Source organism: Atheta coriaria, unplaced genomic scaffold (assembly GCF_025399875.1).
Source record: "Atheta coriaria isolate IRGN ID8LTWV9N9 unplaced genomic scaffold, Caltech_Dcor_3.1 hic_scaffold_6_pilon, whole genome shotgun sequence".
NCBI lineage: Eukaryota > Metazoa > Arthropoda > Insecta > Coleoptera > Staphylinidae > Dalotia > Dalotia coriaria.
In genome coordinates this window covers 8647831-8669612 of record NW_027045448.1, presented here as the reverse complement: position 1 = coordinate 8669612, position 21782 = coordinate 8647831, and the positions used below count along the sequence as shown (strand labels likewise).

The 21782-nt window shown below is 33.1% G+C and overlaps 2 protein-coding genes across 6 annotated transcripts in view; both read right to left on the bottom strand.

Moving 5' to 3' along the window:
• Window positions 1-972: 972 nt before the first annotated feature.
• Window positions 973-3904, bottom strand: LOC135794056 (ras-like GTP-binding protein RhoL). 3 transcript variants are annotated; one of them, XM_065305188.1, is made up of 5 exons: window positions 3723-3904; window positions 1907-2088; window positions 1730-1844; window positions 1395-1512; window positions 973-1257 (listed from the first exon to the last, which is right to left on the bottom strand). In XM_065305188.1, the coding sequence occupies exons 2-5, from the start codon at window positions 2035-2037 to the stop codon at window positions 1043-1045; spliced, it is 579 nt and encodes a 192-aa protein (XP_065161260.1). In that variant the 5' UTR covers window positions 2038-2088; window positions 3723-3904; the 3' UTR covers window positions 973-1042. The 3 variants fall into 3 exon arrangements, with proteins under 3 accessions (XP_065161260.1, XP_065161261.1, XP_065161259.1); XM_065305189.1 differs by having other exon boundaries at window positions 1907-2038; XM_065305187.1 differs by lacking the exon at window positions 3723-3904 and adding an exon at window positions 2097-2117 and having other exon boundaries at window positions 1907-2038.
• An 850-nt stretch (window positions 3905-4754) lies between these two features.
• The window catches only part of LOC135793559 (prolactin-releasing peptide receptor-like), a 33666-nt gene continuing 16638 nt past the window's right edge, over window positions 4755-21782 (bottom strand). For all 3 annotated transcript variants that reach the window (XM_065304570.1, XM_065304571.1, XM_065304572.1), the window contains exons 3-4: window positions 21639-21693; window positions 4755-5894 (exon numbers count right to left, since the gene is read on the bottom strand). The gene's annotated coding sequence lies outside the window, so the exon portion shown is untranslated. The remainder of the gene's footprint in view (window positions 5895-21638; window positions 21694-21782) is intronic.

Genomic DNA, 21782 nt, shown 5'->3' with positions numbered 1-21782 from the left:
GCATAGGTTCCAATTTAATCAGCGGCGTTCTTTTGACATTATTATTGCGCGCGTGAGCTCTTTGCACCCCTGGTAATGATTTTAATTATTATCCCGTATCATAATATCGTGTTAACTTGGTGCGTGATGAAAAGGCCCTTCCGTTGCGTTGCCGATCATAAACTTTGCAACACTTCCGCGTATAAAATTTCTAATTAAGTTCAAAGTAATTAATTCTTTGTTCTTAAAGAGAGGCAAACGCAGAACACCGGAGGTGTGTTGTTACACACGTATTTGCCCGATTTCTGAAATTGGAAGCAGTCGTTCTCGTGCATACATTGCTACTATCCACGTGTGCATCGCCTTAGGTAGAAGGAAATTACTTTAATAACTTCAAAACCAAATTGGAATATGTTATAGGTATCCATAATTAAATGCCCTAGGCACTGTTTTAATTGCTATTAGCAAAATATAATTGAAAGAGAATTGCGCGCCGAAAAAGAATTGAAACAATTGCTTCGCTTAAATATAATCTTTGTTTTAAATTACCTTAATTATATTCGACCGCATAATTACCCCAACATGTACTTCAAATGATCATTTTTTGACTTAATTGCTTATTTCAAAAAGACGTGTTCTTTTAATGAAAAATCCCATTTTTCTCCCGGTGGACGGCGACTGCTGGAATAAATATTTCTCTAGGGACGTAGCAGTATATTTTTGCAGCTTTTAATTTCATTTTTAATCTAATTTTTTCATTCGTTTGTTAGCAATTCGTTAAAACTTTTGAGTGGTCCATAAAACAGTCTAAATTCAATAATAATGAATGGTAAAAATGATGCCTACCCATTAACTAAACTTTTTAGAAACTATGCGTCTCAAAAATTTATTTCATTAAAAACTTTATCATTACAAATTTACTTATTTAATTTTTAGTATCAAAATCTTCTAATTGGCAATTCAATAGTTTTTGAGTTTTCATTCATTGTCTAAATTTATCTATCGCAGCATTTATTGTAATTTAATTATAGACTCACTGATAGAAAATGCCAATCTGTTTCGTTTAAAATGATGATTTATTAGGATCAGTGCAATTGATAGCGGGCAAGATGCGTGTACTCCTTACCGCCTCAATGAACACATCATCGATTCCAACGAGCTTCTCAACGGAGCACTCGACTAGCGCAAATGCGTTTAAAGCAAATTTCATGTCTACTCCTTCCTGCAGCGTGACGAATTTGACATCCCGCGCATTGCTACGTCGCTCCGTGTCCGTTGCTGGAAAATTGCGAAGAAATACACAGATTAACTAAACGTCTTGCAGCAGCTGGTAACAACGAGATATTTTTCAATTTCTTGACATTGTAATCTCGATGCTCTCCATTCAGTAGGCCGAACGTGGGGTGGATACTTACCAACTAGAATAATCGGCAACCGAGGATTGATTTTTCTTACTTCCACGCACCATTTGGTGATCATCCTTTCGAATGTGCGCCTGTTTGCGATCGAGTAGCAGAGTAAAACCACGTCGGCCTAGAATCGAATTGAAATGCCAACATAAATTAAAATTCTCGGTCTATCCTTCGCGCTTTGATTAAAAACCGTTGTAAATTACTTAATCCTTTGAGCTCGTCTGCTATAGTGGCATAAATTACGAATTGGAATTTTCAATCACTAGAAAGCTAGTTTAATCATTTGATCAATGTAAAAATAGAATTACAGGCACAAATTTAATTTAATTGTATATTACCTTTTCATAATCTGCAAATCGTATAATTGAGTAATCGTCATCATACTCGCAATCGATGAATGTAACCTCATAGGGAATATAATCCACGATGATATCTCTTACATTAGTGTTAAATCTAAAAGCAATAAACACGGTTTAACAATTTATTCTGTTAATATTTGAATGATAATGACTTACGTGGCAGGAAATGAGTATTTATAAAATTCCTTGTTTACTGTATACTTGGTTAACAATTCTGTTTTGTTACTATCAGAATCACCAACGGCTATTATTGTGAGTTCACGTTCTGGACGGTAAAATGAACCCATTCTATAAATTTAATGTAGAAAATAAGCGTATTTCACGAGTATAACCTGAAACTAATTACTGGAGGTAGATGAGCATGCATTTGACATGATATTTACTCATATGTAGGTTCTTATCAATAGTTACGCCCGCATTGTGTAGGAGGATATTCACGCATGACTAAATCTAAATAATATAATTGTGGTTTGAACTCAAGTAGTACATTTGCTCAAATATATATTAAACTAACTTTTGATATGTGTTTTAGAAATAGAAGTATTTTTTTTTTGATTTGCTAAGATAGCGGTTACTTCCAAGTAGAACTAATATTAATTGCTCAATAAATTAATAAGAATTTTAGCTGAAAAAGAAAATAGTTTGCCGAGTCAACGAACTTCCTGCTATTAGTTTTCTTGGTATTTCGATAAAAAGCTATATTTTTTGGCCCACTAGAAGTTACATCTCGCTTGTGTAGAAAAAAACGCCCGGCTTCTGAAACCAATCAATCTTCTACTACATTGAGTTTCCCAGCGTTTAATAAAACAGGTTCACAACACAAACATGTCGCGAACTCAAATACAAACTTGATTTTTTATATAAAAATGTTTTTTTACATATTCTAAGCTCTTAAGCACATTTTGTAGCCACGTCACTTTTCAATCGAAGTATAAATTGTGCTCTTTTTATATCTTCGCGTCTGCACTAAGCAACTGCAAATATTTGATTGGATTAGTGTCTTTCTATAATGTTCTTTGCAGAATTTTACTCGATTCATGAGATCGTTATGATTTTTAGTGCTCGGTGGTTTTTCTGTGTCGAATAAAGATAGAGGTTGATATATTTACCTAAGAAAGTGCGTTCGTAAATATTATCACAGCAGAACGCGTCTAGACAAAATTCAATAGGTTACTCAATAAATGCGAAGTTATCATCAAAATAATTTGATCGAAGTTAATTGAAAAGGAATGTTTATTCTTCGAATTAATTAAATAAAAATAAGTAATTAAATCAACGTTTTACGAGTCTGGACAAAAGTAAGCACTCAGTCTTGAGTAGTGTTTAATTTAAGAACAATCAAACTTATAAAAAATTTATTTTTCTTTTAGAAATTGTTTTCATTGTTTATCGTTGATTATTCAGTAAATATTTATTTATTCTTTAATTTGTCTTTACTTATTGTTTTCCGTAAATTATTAAGTGATGGAACAAACCACAGAATGCGGAAGAGGAAGTAAACAGTTTACAATTACTTCAGCCACCCCTATTGTTTCATTACAACCTCGAACATTGTGATTGTTTCATATTTCGGCCGGGGTGGAATGCTGCAACTGAAGTACTCAATTTGAAACTTGATTGAAAGCTAATATAAGTTAACTTATTTCGTGCTATAAACTTGAAACTTTGTCGTCTTCTCTCTCGATCTCTGCGGATTATTCAAGTATATTTCCCAATCAGGCGCTTTTCACTAATGTTAAATTTGGGCCAGTCTTGCTCAGAATATTAAGTTATTAAAGTATATTTGATTCTCAATGTTCTGGTAGTGTTGTAGTGTTTTCACACTACTGATGACGTAATATAGAATCTAATTAGTTTTATATTAGTGTTTATTATATGTGATTAACAAAATTTACAATAATATTTTCTCTGAAAATCGAGTTTGCTAATTTTCCTCAAAACAGTACCTATAATTTCGAAATAAAACACTTACCAAATTAGATGCGGGTTTGTTTGCCATGTTGAAAGCGTGCTGTCCAACCCAATTAACTTAATAAAATTAACTTCGTTGGTAGAACTTTTCGTTTATCAGTTTATATTTTTAACATAATCAACACTAGTGTGCAACTACATTAATCATTCAAGTGTTGATCTGTTCATTAAAATTTTACGTCATTTTAGTTATGCACTGTGTAAAATTTAGATTTTAGGAAGTTTTAAGAATATGCTTGCCTTAGTTTAGAGCTTGTTCAAATAATACATGACTGTTGCGCAAAACAAACGAGATTGGCTTTAGCAACCGCTGTACTTGTAGCGTAGGTGGGCGTAAAGGTCTAGTCACTTCAGCAAACAATGTCTCAAAACTTTTCAAAAGTAATTAGTACGTATCTAATTGGAAATCTTCACCAAACGCATATTAACTTTAAATTACAAATAATTGTATTAGTCGTTTTTCTAATGCGCATTTTAATTTAGGTAAAACTAACTTTAAATATGAAAATTATCAAAATGATATGAATGATTTACAAAAGAATTTTAGTTTTGTTTGTTACAAATAATATCTGTATTAGGGTGGAAACAAAATTCCAATTAGTTCAATTCCTGTGAGCCTAATAATCCACGTCAAAATAACTATGACCGGAAATTAGCAATTAGCAGATAATTACTGGACACATTGACGTAGAAACATAGAGACATAATTAGGACGGTTTTATTTTTATCTGGAATTCAAGATACATAGTTGTAGTTATTTATTAATTACTCACGAAAGAAATAAAAAATTATTATCAACAATTATTTCTAAAATGTATGAAATATTGAACTATGATTGTAATAGTATCAAAGGTTAATTGATTTTTGAAGTTTTTTTGCCGAAAACAACAAAGGGATTTTATTAAATTTTACAAGCTTGTTTATAAATTCAATCAATATATATATATTTTAATCTCGTGCTAATAGTTTTTGAGTAATTAATTCATAACTACATTAAATTATTAAAAAACCGGAAGGAAATTGAAAATACGTGTTTGTTATTTTACTTTACTTATATTTAATCACAATTATATGCGTTTTACTCCGACAGTACATACAGTTCCTCATCTCTTATACATTCACTTATTGGACCATTATTATTATTATCATCATTATTATTAATCAATACATTGTCACTTTTTATAATATACATATATATCAACAGCCACAGTAAGTTTAGTAGCTACCCATATAGGTTATCCTCTTCAGTTAGACATACTTACAAACGTTTATCCAAAACGAAGCAAGAAAAATAATTATTTTGGGGCTCATTGAATTTCCGTGCTTCGTTCCTTGTATATTTCTATTTATAGATTATATTTAATATATAAATATTTTCTAAACAGATATAACAACGTATAATATTATTGTATTTAACACATACTTATCAAAAATAAGTTAATTCACAAGCAAGTACGTGAGAAACAACAGCCCATTGTAATTGAATATATTCTTATGTACAAAATGCCAAAATGTGATGGAAATCCATACTGTAATCTCCATCATCTTTCAAATGCACATGCAATTCTTTCTGAGTTATTTTTAATATAAACTTCTATATTTTATTTATACATTCATATTTCTATCTATGAAAAATATTTGTTATAATGTGACTTTGTATCTTTTGAAACGAAAGATTCGTCAAAATAAGCGTATTCACTTAAACCTATAATACTTTTTCATTTCATTCTTTCGTTTCATTTTAAGTAGCTATTTATAATCTACATTAACAGAGATTTATAAGACAATAACATCTATATTCAGTCCAAAAATTTCGTTCTTTACGTTTTTACATCCACTGCTTCTTTGTGACGCACTAGGCAAACAAGCTACTAATGCTACAGATGCATATTAATGAGTTTAATCCGACTCGATCTAATTATGAGTGCAGCGTAAAGTCGGTGAACATAACTAGGTTTACTTGTTTCGCGTAGCAATTTTTCTTTTAATTAGTATTTTTAATTAAAACCTTTAATGTTGTGTGTGGTTCCTCAAAACGGCACCATGTTACGTGATTAGGCTTCGGGAATCAAGATTGCTGCCGTTAGGACCCTCCTCAAATGTATATAAATGTCAAAACTTTTGTTATTTGTTACACTTGTCCGATGGTAAATACTTCAGGCTTCAGGAAACTCTGTAACAACAAAACACAAACATTTTAATATTTTATAGCGTATTTATACCATGATAAAATCAAATATTTATTAAATGTGAGGTTATATGACAGTATGCAACCAACTATACATTTTCTTTTCAAACACAATCTGGTGCACTTCCGGTAATATGAGTAAATGTAACATATTGTAAGTAAAAAAGGTGTGAAACATAAAACAGAAATGCTTTTTGAAATCCAGTTAAGTGAATCAAATAAAAGGTCTTCGCATAGAAACATAACACCGCCGTATATAAAATATATCTCAAGGTTTGAATTTATTGTGTGTCCGCATGATGCGTGCGATATTTTTATACAATTTCCAAAACAATATGTTACATCCTGGCAAAATATTTACGCACAACACGTACATTCTCACTTCATGGCAATCGATAAATGTCGTCATACTTTTCGTCACCAAAAAGCCTCATACACAAACACACGCCCGTGAGATCTGGGCGAGTCAATGTTTTCTGAAATTAAACCTTATGGCTGGTTACCCAACGTAAACAAAATGGGGTTGCTTATATGATGTCACCTATACGCACAGATGAATTTTACTTTGAACGCCACAAAAATGCGTACGCTACAAACGGTTAGTGCAGCACTCAACCCTTTCAAGATATTCAAGTTATAGCATTGTACTGCGCACACAAAACGTCAGGAGCATAATTATTGCAATTACGTGGTTGCGCCATTAAGTCAATGCGAATTCTCCGGTATGGCCGACGCGTACTTCCGACCACCGTCAAGTGTACAGGTTGGAATCTAATGCGCAACAAGTCGCGTAATTAACCTTCTGCGAAACGTGGTGTAGAACTATATATTTCTAACAATTTTTACTCTTTAGAAAATATGAAAGAGTTACTTTTTAGTGTAATAAATTGGAAGATATAACATGTTTTGATCTAGGAATAAACCCTTACAAACCACCCTGTGAATAGGTCTTAGGTGTGGTCTTTATTGGTTTATGTCAAATATTAACCCAAGCTTAATAGAAATTATCTGGAAGGTCACTTGATAAGGCAGCCGGCTGCCAATGAGGAGTAAACCCATTGCGACCATTTCGCATTTGCATGTCGCAAAGGGTTGTGGCTTGACAGATTAATTAATTTGGTTCGATGGCAAGATAAGTAACAGCTAATGTGGCGTGTATTTGTTTCCGGCCAGGTGTACTAGTTAATTCATGACTGTTCTATTTTGGGAAGCGGAAAAATGTTGTCTTTCACTGCCATTAAATTTAAGGATTTAATAATGACACCTGGTATTTAGCCAACAAAAGTTCTCGATTTACATGTAAAAGTTATTTTAATTAAATTAATTTCTCTTAATCTCTCCATTTAGATCTGAAAGTACCAAAACACAATGTTTTGATAAACATTCCCAGTTAATTTACGCAAACATTAATACGTTTGCACATTAAAATGTATACCATAACTTAAACATGCATCGCGCGAAATTTAATGTAAGTAAATATTTATGACCATTGCTTTCGTGCATAGTGTTTGAACAAGAGCCAGTAAGTGCAAATAAATGTTCTCAGCGAAGCAAACATTTAAAATAATACTCTGGAAAACATCCATTGCCGACTTGTGTTAAATTTCTCACGGATGTAAAGTTTTCCATAAAACGCTTAACACCCTGCAGCAAATGACTTTGTAACAAGAACTATGTTGATATGCAACTGAGCTACATGCAGTAGAATAGCAGAATAGTCGAAGCTTTACTTTCAAGTAGTTGCAAACTGTTATTCCACTTAGAATGCGTAAATATCATTTTATGTGTATATGCATTCTTAGGTAAATTCGCAGATTCTCGAGCAACTTGAAGTAATATTGCTTGTAAACAAAGCAAAAGTAATTGCAATACCAAAAGAAGCAGTCGGTGGAAAAAGTTTTACTTTCCCTCGACTCTACCGTAAGACGTTTTATATTAATCTCAAAGCAATAAATATCACGCTGTTCACTTTGCTGCGGTGGCAAAAACAATCCACTTGTTAGAATATATACGAAGCTTTCTTCTGCAAGAAGCGCATCCTTTGCGTGCGTACAGATTGTCGAAACTAGTAAATCACCAGCTAACTAAAACAACGTCTTAATAAATAGGATGTCGACCGGCTTCTTTGCAGACTATTGCGTATAATTCACGGTTTTCCTGTCATGTTTATTACTTGAATTTATTCACCAGCAATTTCCACTAAAATATTGTGTCTATGAAAGTTAGTGCATACGCTTTTACTGGCGGCGAGACTCTTGCCAGTGCTTTCTTTGTGCAGTAAACAAATTTCTTTCAAGAATGCTGCCTGTCTGCTTGTTGCTTTGTGTCAACTTCAACTGCGCCAAGAAAACAAAGTGAATGAATAATAAAATCTATGATATTTTGTGAATACAGAGTGTTAAATTCATGTATAGTATGTAGTTGTATTTGTACGTGCATGTTCATGGTCAATTTTGAGCTTATAATGTAATTATTTAACTAGACGTAATTACGTTTATGAGCGTAATGGGCATAGACACATTTGCAATATGAACCCCGATGGCAATTGACGTATTTCGTTGTTGTGCATTTCAGCAGCTTCCAATATAATGACATAATAGTCATCGTTGTGCTTCTATTTACTAGTTTTTCCACTCATTCGTATAATAAAATGGCAGTAAAATAACTGCCGCTCACGTCGGTAATTTTCCATTTTCCGTATTGTGCGCAGCTCGTTTCGTTTCATATGTGAGTCGAGCTTTCTTTTGTAACTTGTTAGAGCACTGCCAATTGCGACTCGCCTGCAATATCTCGGAATATAACTAATAAGCCATGGACTAATGATTTCATACATAGTTTCTGGTGTACATAATTCATATTCCGACGTAACTTGAGTTTCAAAGAACGTTATTCAATAATTGGCTATTGTGTCAGCAGGTAACATGACAAAATAACGATGTTTATTGCACGCTCCAATAACTCGTATCTGCAAAAATATATTTTCTTTATTTTATGCTTCTACTGCAACGTCAAACAAATGAAAATAGGTATAATTGGTTGTATATTTAGTAATATCGCAATTAAAGCTATCTAAAAAAAATATTTTAGCTAATATATAAATGAATTGTTTGTTTCTTCTTGTTTCTTTGCTTTCACGCAAAAATAATTTAGGTAAATTTTGGTTCAGACATATTTTTGACCAAATAAAAATGTAAAAGTAAACAAAAATTCAGTTGTGAGTTATGCTTTTTTTTATATTCAAATCTGCACTGACAAAAACTAAAATTGAATGAAGTGCGTGTATGTTGTTGATTTGCCGAATGTGACAATAAAATTACCCTTTCAAGATTCCCAATCCTCGAAGGATGTTTCAATCGATAGGATTAAAGTATTATCCCCACAAATACAAAATTGTGTTTACGTTTGCTTTGCGTTCTCCAACACACAAAAAGCTGTCTGAGCGGTCAATCCGTGAATTGTGGTTTGAAATAAAGGACATTGGTTAGCTACTGTCTGGTCACCTGAAACCTGTTGGTAATGATGCGCGTTTTTCACCTGCGTTGCGTTTTTGAACGCCAAAAAACCTGACGTGTTATTTAAAATCATCTCTTTTTTCATGCATAGCGGTTGGATAACTTTTTGCCCGGCTAATCTAATGAGAGTTTACATCATGCAAACACGTGGAGGGCAGATGTCTTGCTTTTCATTCATTTAGGATTTTTCCATGCAAAAAACTGGAGTAATGAACAAAAAATGCTGGTGTTGATTCAAAAATAAAAGTGAAAAACAATCCGAATCAAGCTTATATTTGCAAACGCGTTTGTGTTTATCAACACAATCTGCATATGGAAATTCCAGGAAATGGATTTCGGTGCGAAAGTGACATTGAGTAGCAAAATTTATTTTATGCCAAAATGCAAACCAGATGATGTAAAAAAGAATCGCACAGGTATTATTTATGACGGTTCTTCATCGAAACACAGATATTGTTTCCACATTTTAGAGACGCGGTGTCCTTGCAGGCAATAAAAAGGGATTGTCTCTTTTTTCGTTTTTATGCTTATAGCTTTCGCTGGTTTTATATGGGATTACCTCCAAAATGTTGATTGCAATAAGTCTGAATATGCAGCGTCATAAAAGGTGGATTTTATTATCCTTAAGTTTGGACAGTCGGAAAAAGTGATATAAAACATTAATGTGGGGACGCATTACTTACATTTACTGCACTTCAATCGTAAAACTTGCGAACACGTAAAACTACATCACATCACTGCAGTGAACTATCATCATTTCGATGAAGCAAAACTTTTCAGTTCGATGTATAACACTGTCGCAGCGTAAAACAATAAAATGGTATTATTCAGTATTATGCGTTGAAAAAAAGAACAAAACATTTGTATAGTAGAAACATAAAGACCGCGAATATTTTCTTTGATGAAGGATGAAGAAGTCTAAAGTGTTTGGAGTGGTCCAGACAGCATCCTAATGAACGATGAAAACTACAAAGTAAGCAATAGAAGTGGACCGGAAATGCTTTTAAACATCACGGCATTTTCTCGTTATTGCCAGCTATGTCAGTGCCACAATTCTTGAAATTTTATCGTCATTTTTTGAATTTAATGATAGAAAAATTAAAATTAATGGTTCTGCCAAAGTAAAGAAAAGAATTTATACTTATTTTAAAAGAAACAGTTATTTTTAGGATATAACAATTTATCATGGGTTAAGCATGCTAGTAGTAAATGATTTTCTTATATAAGATAAATATCATAATTGATGTTAAGTAAGTGGTTGAATATTTATAATGTTCAAGATCGTGACTTGAACAAACTGATCTCTATTCACGCAAACTTCTTTGCTCCACATTAATGTGGAAAACATTTTGTCGTAATTTAATTGCGTGACACCGGATTACCCCGCGGCAAGAAGGCAGAGACCATCCGCTTGATATGAAGAATATACAATTATGAAGCGTTTAGTAAACTTTCATAGTTGGAGTGCGTGGTTGGGGCGCGCACGTCGCGCAACTTTGATGGGGCTAGGTTTCATAATAATCAAGTTACGCCTAAAATGAACTTGCTTAAAATTCATAGATTTGAAGACGACGTCAGCGAATAGTTTAACGTAATTTTCTCAACGAAACTATGTGCAAAAGTTTTCCATCTTAGCGTCATTTATTATCTGTCAAAAGTGCGTTAAGTAAGTAAAACAGCAACATGTCAAAGTTTATATAATGATATTTTGCTTTATAAAATTTAAAAATGTGGCCTTTTACACGCTTAATTGTATAATTTATTATTGCGTTTAAGAAAGCCCACCGCAATTTGTGATTTCGCGTTTTTTTGCAAAAGCAAATTTTAATAAAACTCGCAGAAAATGTCCATGTCATGCATTAATTGATATAAAAAGTGTAATTTAGGACTCTTAAAAAACAAAAGACCTTTTGTGCTGCCGGGTTCGTAAAATTTCCAATGTCAATTTAATTAAATGCGTGGAGTGTGCCTGTGTTCACTTTCTGTTTTTCCCTTTTCTGTGCCCCTTTTTGCCGCACACGAGTATTCAGCGGCTGCCTTCCATTATTACGATTCTGGCGGCGTGAAATGCATTGAAGGGTCACTCGTTTCCACTAGTGTATTCGGAAACTAATTCAAATTAATGTGACAGAGTAATTATGAAATGTGAAATATTACTCGCTGGATAATGAAGGTGAATCACAACAGTTTGTTAGTTTCCTATCTCAGGTTACACAACATGAAAATTTTTCATGCATATTATTAACAAAGTTTCATAACTTTAATGGAACGAGTTTTGAATTTAAAAAGTTGTAAATTTTCATGTTTTACTGACTTAATTTTCGCAATATTAGACATTGTTTATAGTTTGATGTTTAGCTGCACGTTAAAAAAGATTTAATGAGTAAAATAACAATTAAACGTTTTATTTATAATATTTATCAATTCATAAAAAAATTTTTAGTTGATGATAAATAATAATCTAAAGCTGATGCTTGTAATTAATATTAGCGATGTTTCTTCTCCTTGAAAAAAAATTATGTAGAATTAGATTTCCTATATCAGAAACGGTTGTATCTCAAGAGTCCCTCTAATGTTTTATTCAGGATTTAGAAACAAATTTCCATTTTCATCAGCCTGTCCCCCGTGAATTCAATGTAAATGTCAAGCTAACCCTTCTCGGAATTTCTAAATTCTTATTCACTCAAGTTAAATTGTAACATAATCTCGCACCGCCATTATGCATAAAACATACCACAATGGAAAAGCTGCTGTAGTTTGTTCATCGTTAATGTGAGGAAAATCACCGCGTTTTGTAATTTTATTCCCTTGCACCGTCGAATTACGTCTTACAAATCTTAGAATCCGTCGTTGATCCAAGTCCCATTACGCTTGGACTTTTAATAGATAAAGCAAGCACTTGAATTGCCTCGACAAAAACATAAGCTACGACCGGATTCAGCAATTCCGGGTGAGCGCATTATATTATGAAGTATGTGTACATATAGCACGCGCGCTCGAATCCCAGCAAGTCCCTTTCGGTTTCACGCCCTTAGGCGCGGCGGCAGCGGCGGCTGGCATGGCTTTCCATCCGCCCAACGCCGCATCGCTTACTTACGCACAGCGAGCGTTTACACCATGGCCGCCAGGACATTCCCGTAATCCGGAGCTACGCGAAACAAGATAATAACTTGGAGACGGCATCTAATACGAAATGTACTCGGGTAAATTCAATCTTCATTCTCCGAGGAATGTCAGAACATTCCGTCAACAAGCGAACATCGTGTCGACGGTATTCAAATTACTCATTCGTTAAATATACAACCTTTCAAAGACGCGCTTGAAAGATACACACAAAAAATCAAATTTATTCTGAGGTCCTGGGGCGTGACACAAGTAGAAACAGAAAACTCCGTTTTAGAGTAAAATATAATTTGGTTGAAATGAGTTAGACTCAAATTGTATGGTCAAGGTTATTTAGTAGGTACACAAATTTGCCCTTAAATTAACATTATTAGAAGTTAATAATACAATGTAATTGTTGATGAGTGCACATGTTTTATCTCGCTGCGGATGGTAAACATAAAAGATCAATATGGGAATTCGCGGTAAACGCGATGGTAAATTGCATTAACAGCGCATTAGAATAGACACTGAGGAAAGATACATCGCAGCGTTAGTGAAACCAGGCGGATGCAATCCGGTGCACGCATAAACATAATGTAGTGCATTAAAGAACGGAAATTTGCTTTGACATCGGCAGGTCGAAAATGTGGTCGCCCGTGACAGACCACAAAATTGCATACGAGCAACGTAGGTGCGCAAAATGTTCTCTCCCACATGCCAGCCGCACTCACAACAAAGGCGCTTCATTCAAAAATTTCGGTAATGCAATAATACTCTTCCAATTCAAATTAGAGATTTATGCGTAATCAGTAATTTAATATAATGAAAATTGAACCCAAATACCTGTAATTATACCTACTTACCTACTACAGTTTTGATAAATTTTGTGAGAGTGCTTATTACGCTGCAATAATATTTATTACTAAAATGTATTCAAATGTTATTTATTTTTGGTCAAAGATGTTTATTTAATTTTTTTCGCTTATTTAATACTGTATTTATTACGTAACCCCCGAAGGAGATATTCAAAAATTAAATAACACCTTTGCTACAAAATTACTTCCGGTGGTTACGCAAAGAATTTATTATATTAAATTTTTGGTTTCGAAAAAAGTTGAAGAGCAGGGAGTTGAGTTATTAAATATTTAAAACAAGTATTGCTGCAGATATAATGGTACTCTTAAAACTCATTCGTCCGTCTGTCCTCTGTCCGCTTGTAGTCAATTATCTCAAAAATTATGTCATGCAGAAGAAGTATGGAGTGTACAAATTAGGTACTCCACATTTTAAATATTTTTGATTCATTTTGAATATTTTATACTCGGATACATAATATTATTATGTAAATTAAAATTTATGTTTGGTAATTTTGATTCATTAGATAGAAAATTAGTTTAGTTAGCAGTAGTCCCTTGAAACCAGTTGTAATTAATCCGATTATTATGTAACTAGCATCTAGTAATAGATAATCGTGATACACAATCCTGAACGCGCTTGCAATTGTTACAGATCAAAGATGAACAATTTCCGTGATCAGGCATACATTCCTGCAATCATGTAGATACGAGTAGATATTCTCCATTCCCCATTTCACAAATCTTGTTACCAAACTGAATATTAACGCTCTATATGCGCATCTATATATTAGTTATTAGCATATATTTTAGTGAGTAAGCAATGCGTCGCTTTTGCATTTTCCGTCAGCAAAATCAAATCCTATGAGTACGCGAATGGCTACCAACAAAGTTTATTTGTGTTTGACCTGAATAAACCTTCACGGAATCAAATCACCATATTGTTGAAAATTGCCGCGGTGCGAATAGTTGTCATATCAAACGTGGAAGTGTGGTTTGCAAAACTAAAAATTGTTTTGGGTCAGTTTAGGATTGTTGACGGAACTTTGTTTACCAAGTTGTAAAATTGATTAATTATTATTTCATCATTTTCCTGCAAGCGAAATATGTATATTAATTTATATTGTTTACTACATACAAATTTTGTTTGAAATTTTGAGAATAAATATTAATAATGTTTGTGTTACGGAGCGACAGGTAAAACATTAATTTCGCAGAATTTAACAAAATTAAACGACGATATATTCTAGAATACTGATTACGGTAAAAAATCTCAACTGCTTCAATCGTGTTTTATAATAAATGAAAATCACGGTGTAGCTGAATAACGATACATCGACAAAAACAATTTCGGGCTGGCAACGTCCAGCCAACATCAGGAATTAGACCGGAATAAAAACCATTTGGGAATTAACGAAGCACTCAGGGGTAAGCCAGATGAACGTACAACCGAGATTATTGGTAGAACACAATAAAATGTTATTTACTTTACTTCGCAGACAAGATAAGACAAAAGTGACAATGAGAGCACGTTGTTTTTGTTAACTACAGAATATACGAGTACTGTATTTTAACTACGGAATTTTGTGATTTTATCATTAATACTCAACTTATTTCCAAAGTAAATAGTTTTAGTTTTGGTTTTCTGCAAAACTACTAATTGGAATGAAAGATAACATTTCGGGCTATCATACTTTGCCATCTTATGACGTTAAAGATAAATTCCGTGTACTGATTTGTACTTTCTTGGAACGCAATCATATCTATTTATGTACGGAAAGTTTTAATTAGTTTACACTCCAGCGGGCGTTGTATTCATCCGGATTCAAAATTACATCCACAAATTAATAACGAGTATAACCCATATATCTCCATACGTGCGTATACATGTAAACACAAACTGTGAAAAATATCCTCGACGTTTTAATGAAACACCGAATAATCTAATGGTCATAACTCGCACCGCAAATTGTCCATAAAATATACAGCAGGGTGTTTGTAACAAGTTGGATGACTTTTTCGGCTTCAAAGCATTATGATGCTTTTAGTAGTCTTACTAATGCTCTGCTCATTTAAGTTAAAGTCGAGTTAATTAATTTTAACTTTTTTTCTGTTACACTTGGCATGCGGCCGTACAAATTAGATTTAAAACAATGAAGAAAAACCGCAGGCAAAAAGAAAAGGGCAAACTCGTCTCTCTAGCTTCTTCTGCTCTAGTGCAATCATCAATTAAAACTTTTTTGTCTGTAAGTGACAATCGTGTCGGAAGCCGTCTTCAGTTACCATTCTGGACCTGCAAAGCTCGCCTCGCAAACGATGAATAATTAATAGCTTTGAGCATGCGAATGCAAACCAAACCGACAAACGCTTACCTTCGTTAATCATTTTAGGCCTTCGAAGTGAACTAATTAAATTACATTTCTTTAATCTAATGGATTAATACGTCTGCTGGCAATGTCCTAAGGGTTAATTAAATTTATCGTCTTGTAATATAGATGTGTAATATAATATAAACTATAATATTTTTATGTATAATTTTTACTCTAGGGAATAATAATAATTATAGAGAACTGCAATATAAATTGAGTTATGTAGCCAATAATACAATATAAATCAATTAACGACAATAATTTAATAATTGATTTCTATTAGTACTTGTTTGCGCAATATTTTTGCTTGGACAACAAAATTAATATCAATTATTATTTTTAATTGATGGTGGTGAAGTACTTTTCTAGTTAAATTCAATATATTTGTGCTGTATGTAATATAACCTAATTATAAATGATTGTTTTATGTTTACATTAAAAATCAGAATTGACTTTGTTTCTCGTAAACATAATAATTTATAACTTTCAAGGTTTCTCTTGATGTTTTAATTACACTCGACGGAAACTTATTTAGCGCTGTTTCGTCGACGGCGATTGGATATGTGGAATGTACGTAACTGAAATGTAATTTTGCGTGTATTAGTTTGCTTCAGATCCATTCATTACTAAAATTAGAATTGTGCTCGAACGCGTAACTTCGCTGAAAACTACATGAGCTTTTAATTATTCACATAAGAACATGTTCTCGTAAAGTTAACCATAAAACAATGGCACATCACGCAAGACACTTGATAAGATATAAAATATGAAGTTTTTATTAATAAACTTATGAATTTATGAATAAATCATTGAAAATTAAGATATCGGTGTTGTGGTTGAGATGCAAAGTGAAAGCAACTCGTTGCCTAGTGCATTCACATCACGTGGCACGATGCAAAAATTTATTGAATTTGAAATTGGTTTTTGGATTATTTAGCGGTAAAATCGAAAAATAATCTCGGCGTTGAAGTTGACGCGAGCATGACATGAATTCCTAATTGCCGGATGTAATGCGATCGCGACTGCTTCACGTCCACAAAGTTTTTAAAACGTGCGCGCAAATGAACGGATATTGTCATGAGACGTAATCAACATTGGAATATTAATCATATTCTCATTGATAGAAATTTTGATTTTAATATTAAATTATTGATTGCGCTATTCCAAGTAATTTATGATAATCAAATTATATATTTGAAAATTTAATTATTAAAATAATATTTTTTAGATTATATATTATTGTTGTAGAGATTGTGAAATTAAAGTCGTTTAACAATCATAAAGTTTCAGAAATGAGCAATTTGCAAGCAATAAAAACGTTGATGTTTGTAATTTAATTTAAATTTAAGATAAAATAAAATAAAACAGAAAAAAACGTCTGTATTTACTTTGTACCCAAGGTACAAAACAAATAATCCCAAGATTTGTGATGAAAGTACTTAGACCACTTAAAGAGATTCACATTGTTGAGACATGACGTTTAAAATTGCCTAATCGCTAAGCACAAAAAGTTCTTTCCAAAGAAGCAATACTAAACCACAATTCTGGGAAACGCTTTATAAAAGTTTAGATAAAACACAATAAATAAATTTTACAAAATTATAAATAATTTATTTTAATATTTCGAGGTTCATCTAATTTTTAAATGCTGAATAGGTTTTTAAAGATTTATTAATTACCTAGCTACTAACTGCTGCTAAAAAACTATTCTTGTATCAGGTACAGCAATTTTTATTTTAATTGCAATTAAAAGAACTACGATGAACTTTTTTTTCTTCCTGGTGACACCCAATTAACTTATGTCGCACACTGCGAATTATGTCCAATTTGCGCCAACGTCAAAATTTAGTGACCATGATTTTGATGGATTGTAATGATAAAACATCATTAGTAACCTGATATCTGTTATTTATGGCGGCGCTAATTCTCACAAGTGGTAATGCAATATCCTGAACCCTTATTGGGCGCGTTTGCAAAGCGCGGCTCGATTATTCACCATTACACTGCGCCTGTGTTCGTTTAACATGTTTGCTTGAATGATAAGCTCATACTTACGCATGTGCTTTTAAATACATAATTTGACAACAGAGCGGCATACGGCACAAAAACGATATCGCTGTTGTGTGTCGACTGCATTTAGTGAATGACCCATTTCTTGAAAGTTTTCCGTCGACGCCGCGATTCACCAATTTATTTTACGACAAATATCTGTTTGCAACGCACGATTTAATCCCAAGTAAAAAGATAACGTCATAATATTTTGATCGCACCACTTGTCAGAATTATTCGTCCTCGAATTCCACCGAATCCCTCCAAAATGTGTTCTCTATTGTTTTGTTAATCGTATTGTTATTTAACGCCTACAATCAGCTTAACCCATCAAACAAACTTCCAATACGATGGCTTAGATTAATATTGATGCGAGAAATTACTTCCGATTCAATAGATTTAGTGCGAAATGGCTGCGATTTCGATAAATTAAATCCTCCAGATCTAGTCTAGTCTATATTCTTGCTGCTATTGCAGCCAGAAATGAATTTAATTATGCAAATGCAAGCCTATAATCAAACGTCAATTCGAGTTGTCAACTTGTATTCAACAGACTAATTTAACCGCGGCTAGAATCTATTTTAATTGCTCAATTTGCATTCCAAATATAATTCGTATCATTGAAAACAATTCGCAATCAAGCGTTCGGCAACTTCATTCGGTATTGCCAAAATAAGCCAATGATTTTATTAATTAGATAGCAATATAACTAAATTACGGGAATATTTGAAAATATTAATGTTGATTTATATCAAAACAAGTAAAAATATGTTATTATGTTATGTCTGGTGTAGTAAATATTTTATTTAGGAAACAAGTTCATTGAAAAGTTGAGCAAATATTTTGCTTTGGACGAGTTGTGAGAGGGAAACTAAAGTTACGGACTAGAGAGTGATTTATAAGGCCGGTGTTTATCCGCTTAGAGAGTGACACATACACATGCCTCAGTTTTCACATTGTGGTCATTTTCCGGTGAAGCAGTGCATGAAATATTTTAAATTTATTATCAGTGAAAGCTCAGGTGTGCTTATCGTACTTGCGCATTTGCATATGTTAACATTTTTTAGTTAAAAACAAGAAAATTACAATTTTGTTAGTTTTATATGTTTTCTTTCAAGATGTCGAAGAATTCTCTAATTTATTATGTCATTGACCTTGCAAACTTGACATTTAGATATTTGGAAAACAGAAGTAGAAACTATTGTTTGTTTGATATCATTCCGCAGTAATTATATCGCGAACTACATTAAAACTTTGCCCTTGATCTGAAAAACAAAGCGATTTGCTAATTTCAAAGCATTAGATACTGGTTTATTGACTCGAAAGGAAATCACTTCCAACTATATTATGAATCTTGGGTACAAGTACAAAAAACTTTAGCGTATTAAGATAAGGAATCGGAAGCAATGAAAAAATAAACTATAAATCTATCAATTGAAATTAAATCCTACATTGTACCAGCCAAGATTACGCGAACGAGGTTTTCTTGTACAAATACCCAAGCAGAGTGAAGAAAATATTTAACGTTAAGCATTTCCTATCAAAACGAAATCGGGAAAAAAGTAAGTGTAACCAAAGAAGGCGAAGAACCAAAAAAACAAATAGAACTTTTTTTCACTGCTCACGCAAGTTGAAAAAGAAGAATATTTCATATTGATATTATCTGAAATAAACAAGCGGGTTTGTCAAGTTCCTTTTTTCAACCCTCCTTCCGCTCTGTTGTTTCACAACAGCCTTCAAGAGGAAAAGTTAGCAAAAAATTGATTTCTAATAAATTATTTACACTTTTTAAGCAATCAATTTCACGAATAAATAAAAACACATGACTGAACAAATTAAACGCTTGTTTTTTTCTAGTTTGACAATTTCGTAAACAATTTTAATTGACAATTTTGAGCGTAAATAAAAATAAATTACTATACGTGGCGAAAATATTGGAATCCACATCGATCCAAACTAAACTACTAGATAAACTTCGATAATATGTCACACATTCGCAAGGTTGTTTTATTACCCAAACGTATACATAAAGTTTTTTTCAATAACGTGGGCCAATTCTCGTAAGTTTTTTTTAGCCGTAGTATTGGGTTTTATTCCATTTCGCCATAAATCCTAGCCCAAGAACATCACAGCAAAAGTAACAAGACAGTTTTGCTTGATATCATTACGGCGGCATCTATTGAATACGTATTTGGCGGAACCGAATAAGATCAGCAAAGATCGGCATAGTGTGCGGGAGCAATAAATCTGAAAATTTCGCTCGTGTGCGCGAAGTTGGGACGCAAAGTGTGGCGAAAAAAGCGAAAAAATCAACCTGAACGCGCGCATGAATGAAAGAACGCAGAGTGTAACGAGGAGCGATGCGTAGGCCGACGCCGAATTCGGACCTGTTTGTCGCGTATTGATTGCGAATTTATTGTCGTTCGCTGATGCTGCTGCCGCTGCATCTGACGATGATACAAAATATAAATACGAAACAATTTATTTTCATCTATTTGTTTTGTGATGAATGCGATGAAATTATCTTCGCAAACAATTTTCAACTATTTTTTTACCTCAGTGCACGAAGGTAGGGCGTCAAGTGCGATTGAAAGTTAAAATTGGATTCTGGATGAGTTCACAGATTAAATACGTGAGATATTCATGTCACGCGCAAACTATTTCCGCGCGCACACACTTAAATCGCGTTGGTGGCGACCGGAGACAACAACATTATGCAGTAAGTGTTTGTCGTATTATGGAATTCGAAATTTCGCAATCATTTATCTTCGCGTCGCGACCTTGACATTTGGACAACTCAGTTCGCAGTCGTCGGCTGTCGCACCCTCGTTGGCTTAGAACACCGATTACATTTCGGTATGATAACGTTCTATCATTGGGACATGTCTTCTTCCTGTGTTTATTTCCAGTTCCAGATCATTTCAGCAAAAAACACGAAAGTGAAAGTACTCTGATCAAATTGAAAAATTTTTCTTCTCATCTTTCAGTAATTTATTGCATGTCAAGGAATTAATGTAGTTAATATATTTAGTTCCAAAGTTGTATTTTGTTATTTTAAATTGAGTTGTAAATATTATTCATCGTTCCATCGTTCCATACTGGATATAATAATTAAACTGTTAACAAGTTGATTTATATCATATATAATTGTAATTAACTGTTTGAAATTAAATTTATTTCAACTTTTTCGTCAAACGGGTTTATATTCATGTAAGTAACTTTTTAAACTTTTGATTAAGCTTTTATTTTTATGTATTTCTACCATATGTGTAATTTAAATCGTAATTTTGCATGTTTTTGACTAGCGAATTACTCTTAATCCCAATTTTAATGCATATCCTACTGATAACACAAATCGAGTTCTATTTACAATTGAGATAAGTCTTCATATGACTGCGAATAGGTTTATAATCATCCCAAAGTTTATCGCTATAAAACCTTCCGCAAACTACTGAATATTAATGGAAATTACAGCTTAAAAATGTCTCATTGCAGCCAAAATGCGTTTGCGCACTGAAATTTTATAGCCGCGAGCGCGATCCAAATTATATCTCGCCAATGCATTTCTGGTTATGGGAACATTAAAGTTGTACGTAATACTTTACGCCTCCGCCCGATATTGTAAACATAAATTGTTCCGCGTTGGCTTTAATAGCGGAACATATTTGCATCGCATATTGCAGTTTTAATAGTAATATTGAACCCGACGAGAAAAACCACGCTCTTTTGTGAAAAGTCAAATTAATCAGCAGTCGATTGCAATGTTATTCTTTATGCAATCAAGTTATATTGTAAGTGTAATTGATGGGAGGGGGGTAAAGAAATAATAATTATACTTACAATTGGATAAATTCAGTGTGCTTGTTGACCAAGTTCTAGGAAGAATCGAGATGGTCTGAAAAACAAAATACATACATATTCATTTAATGTTATGCGTTTTCAGTTACACAAGCGTTTCATAATTGTACGCATGCAAATGAGTGC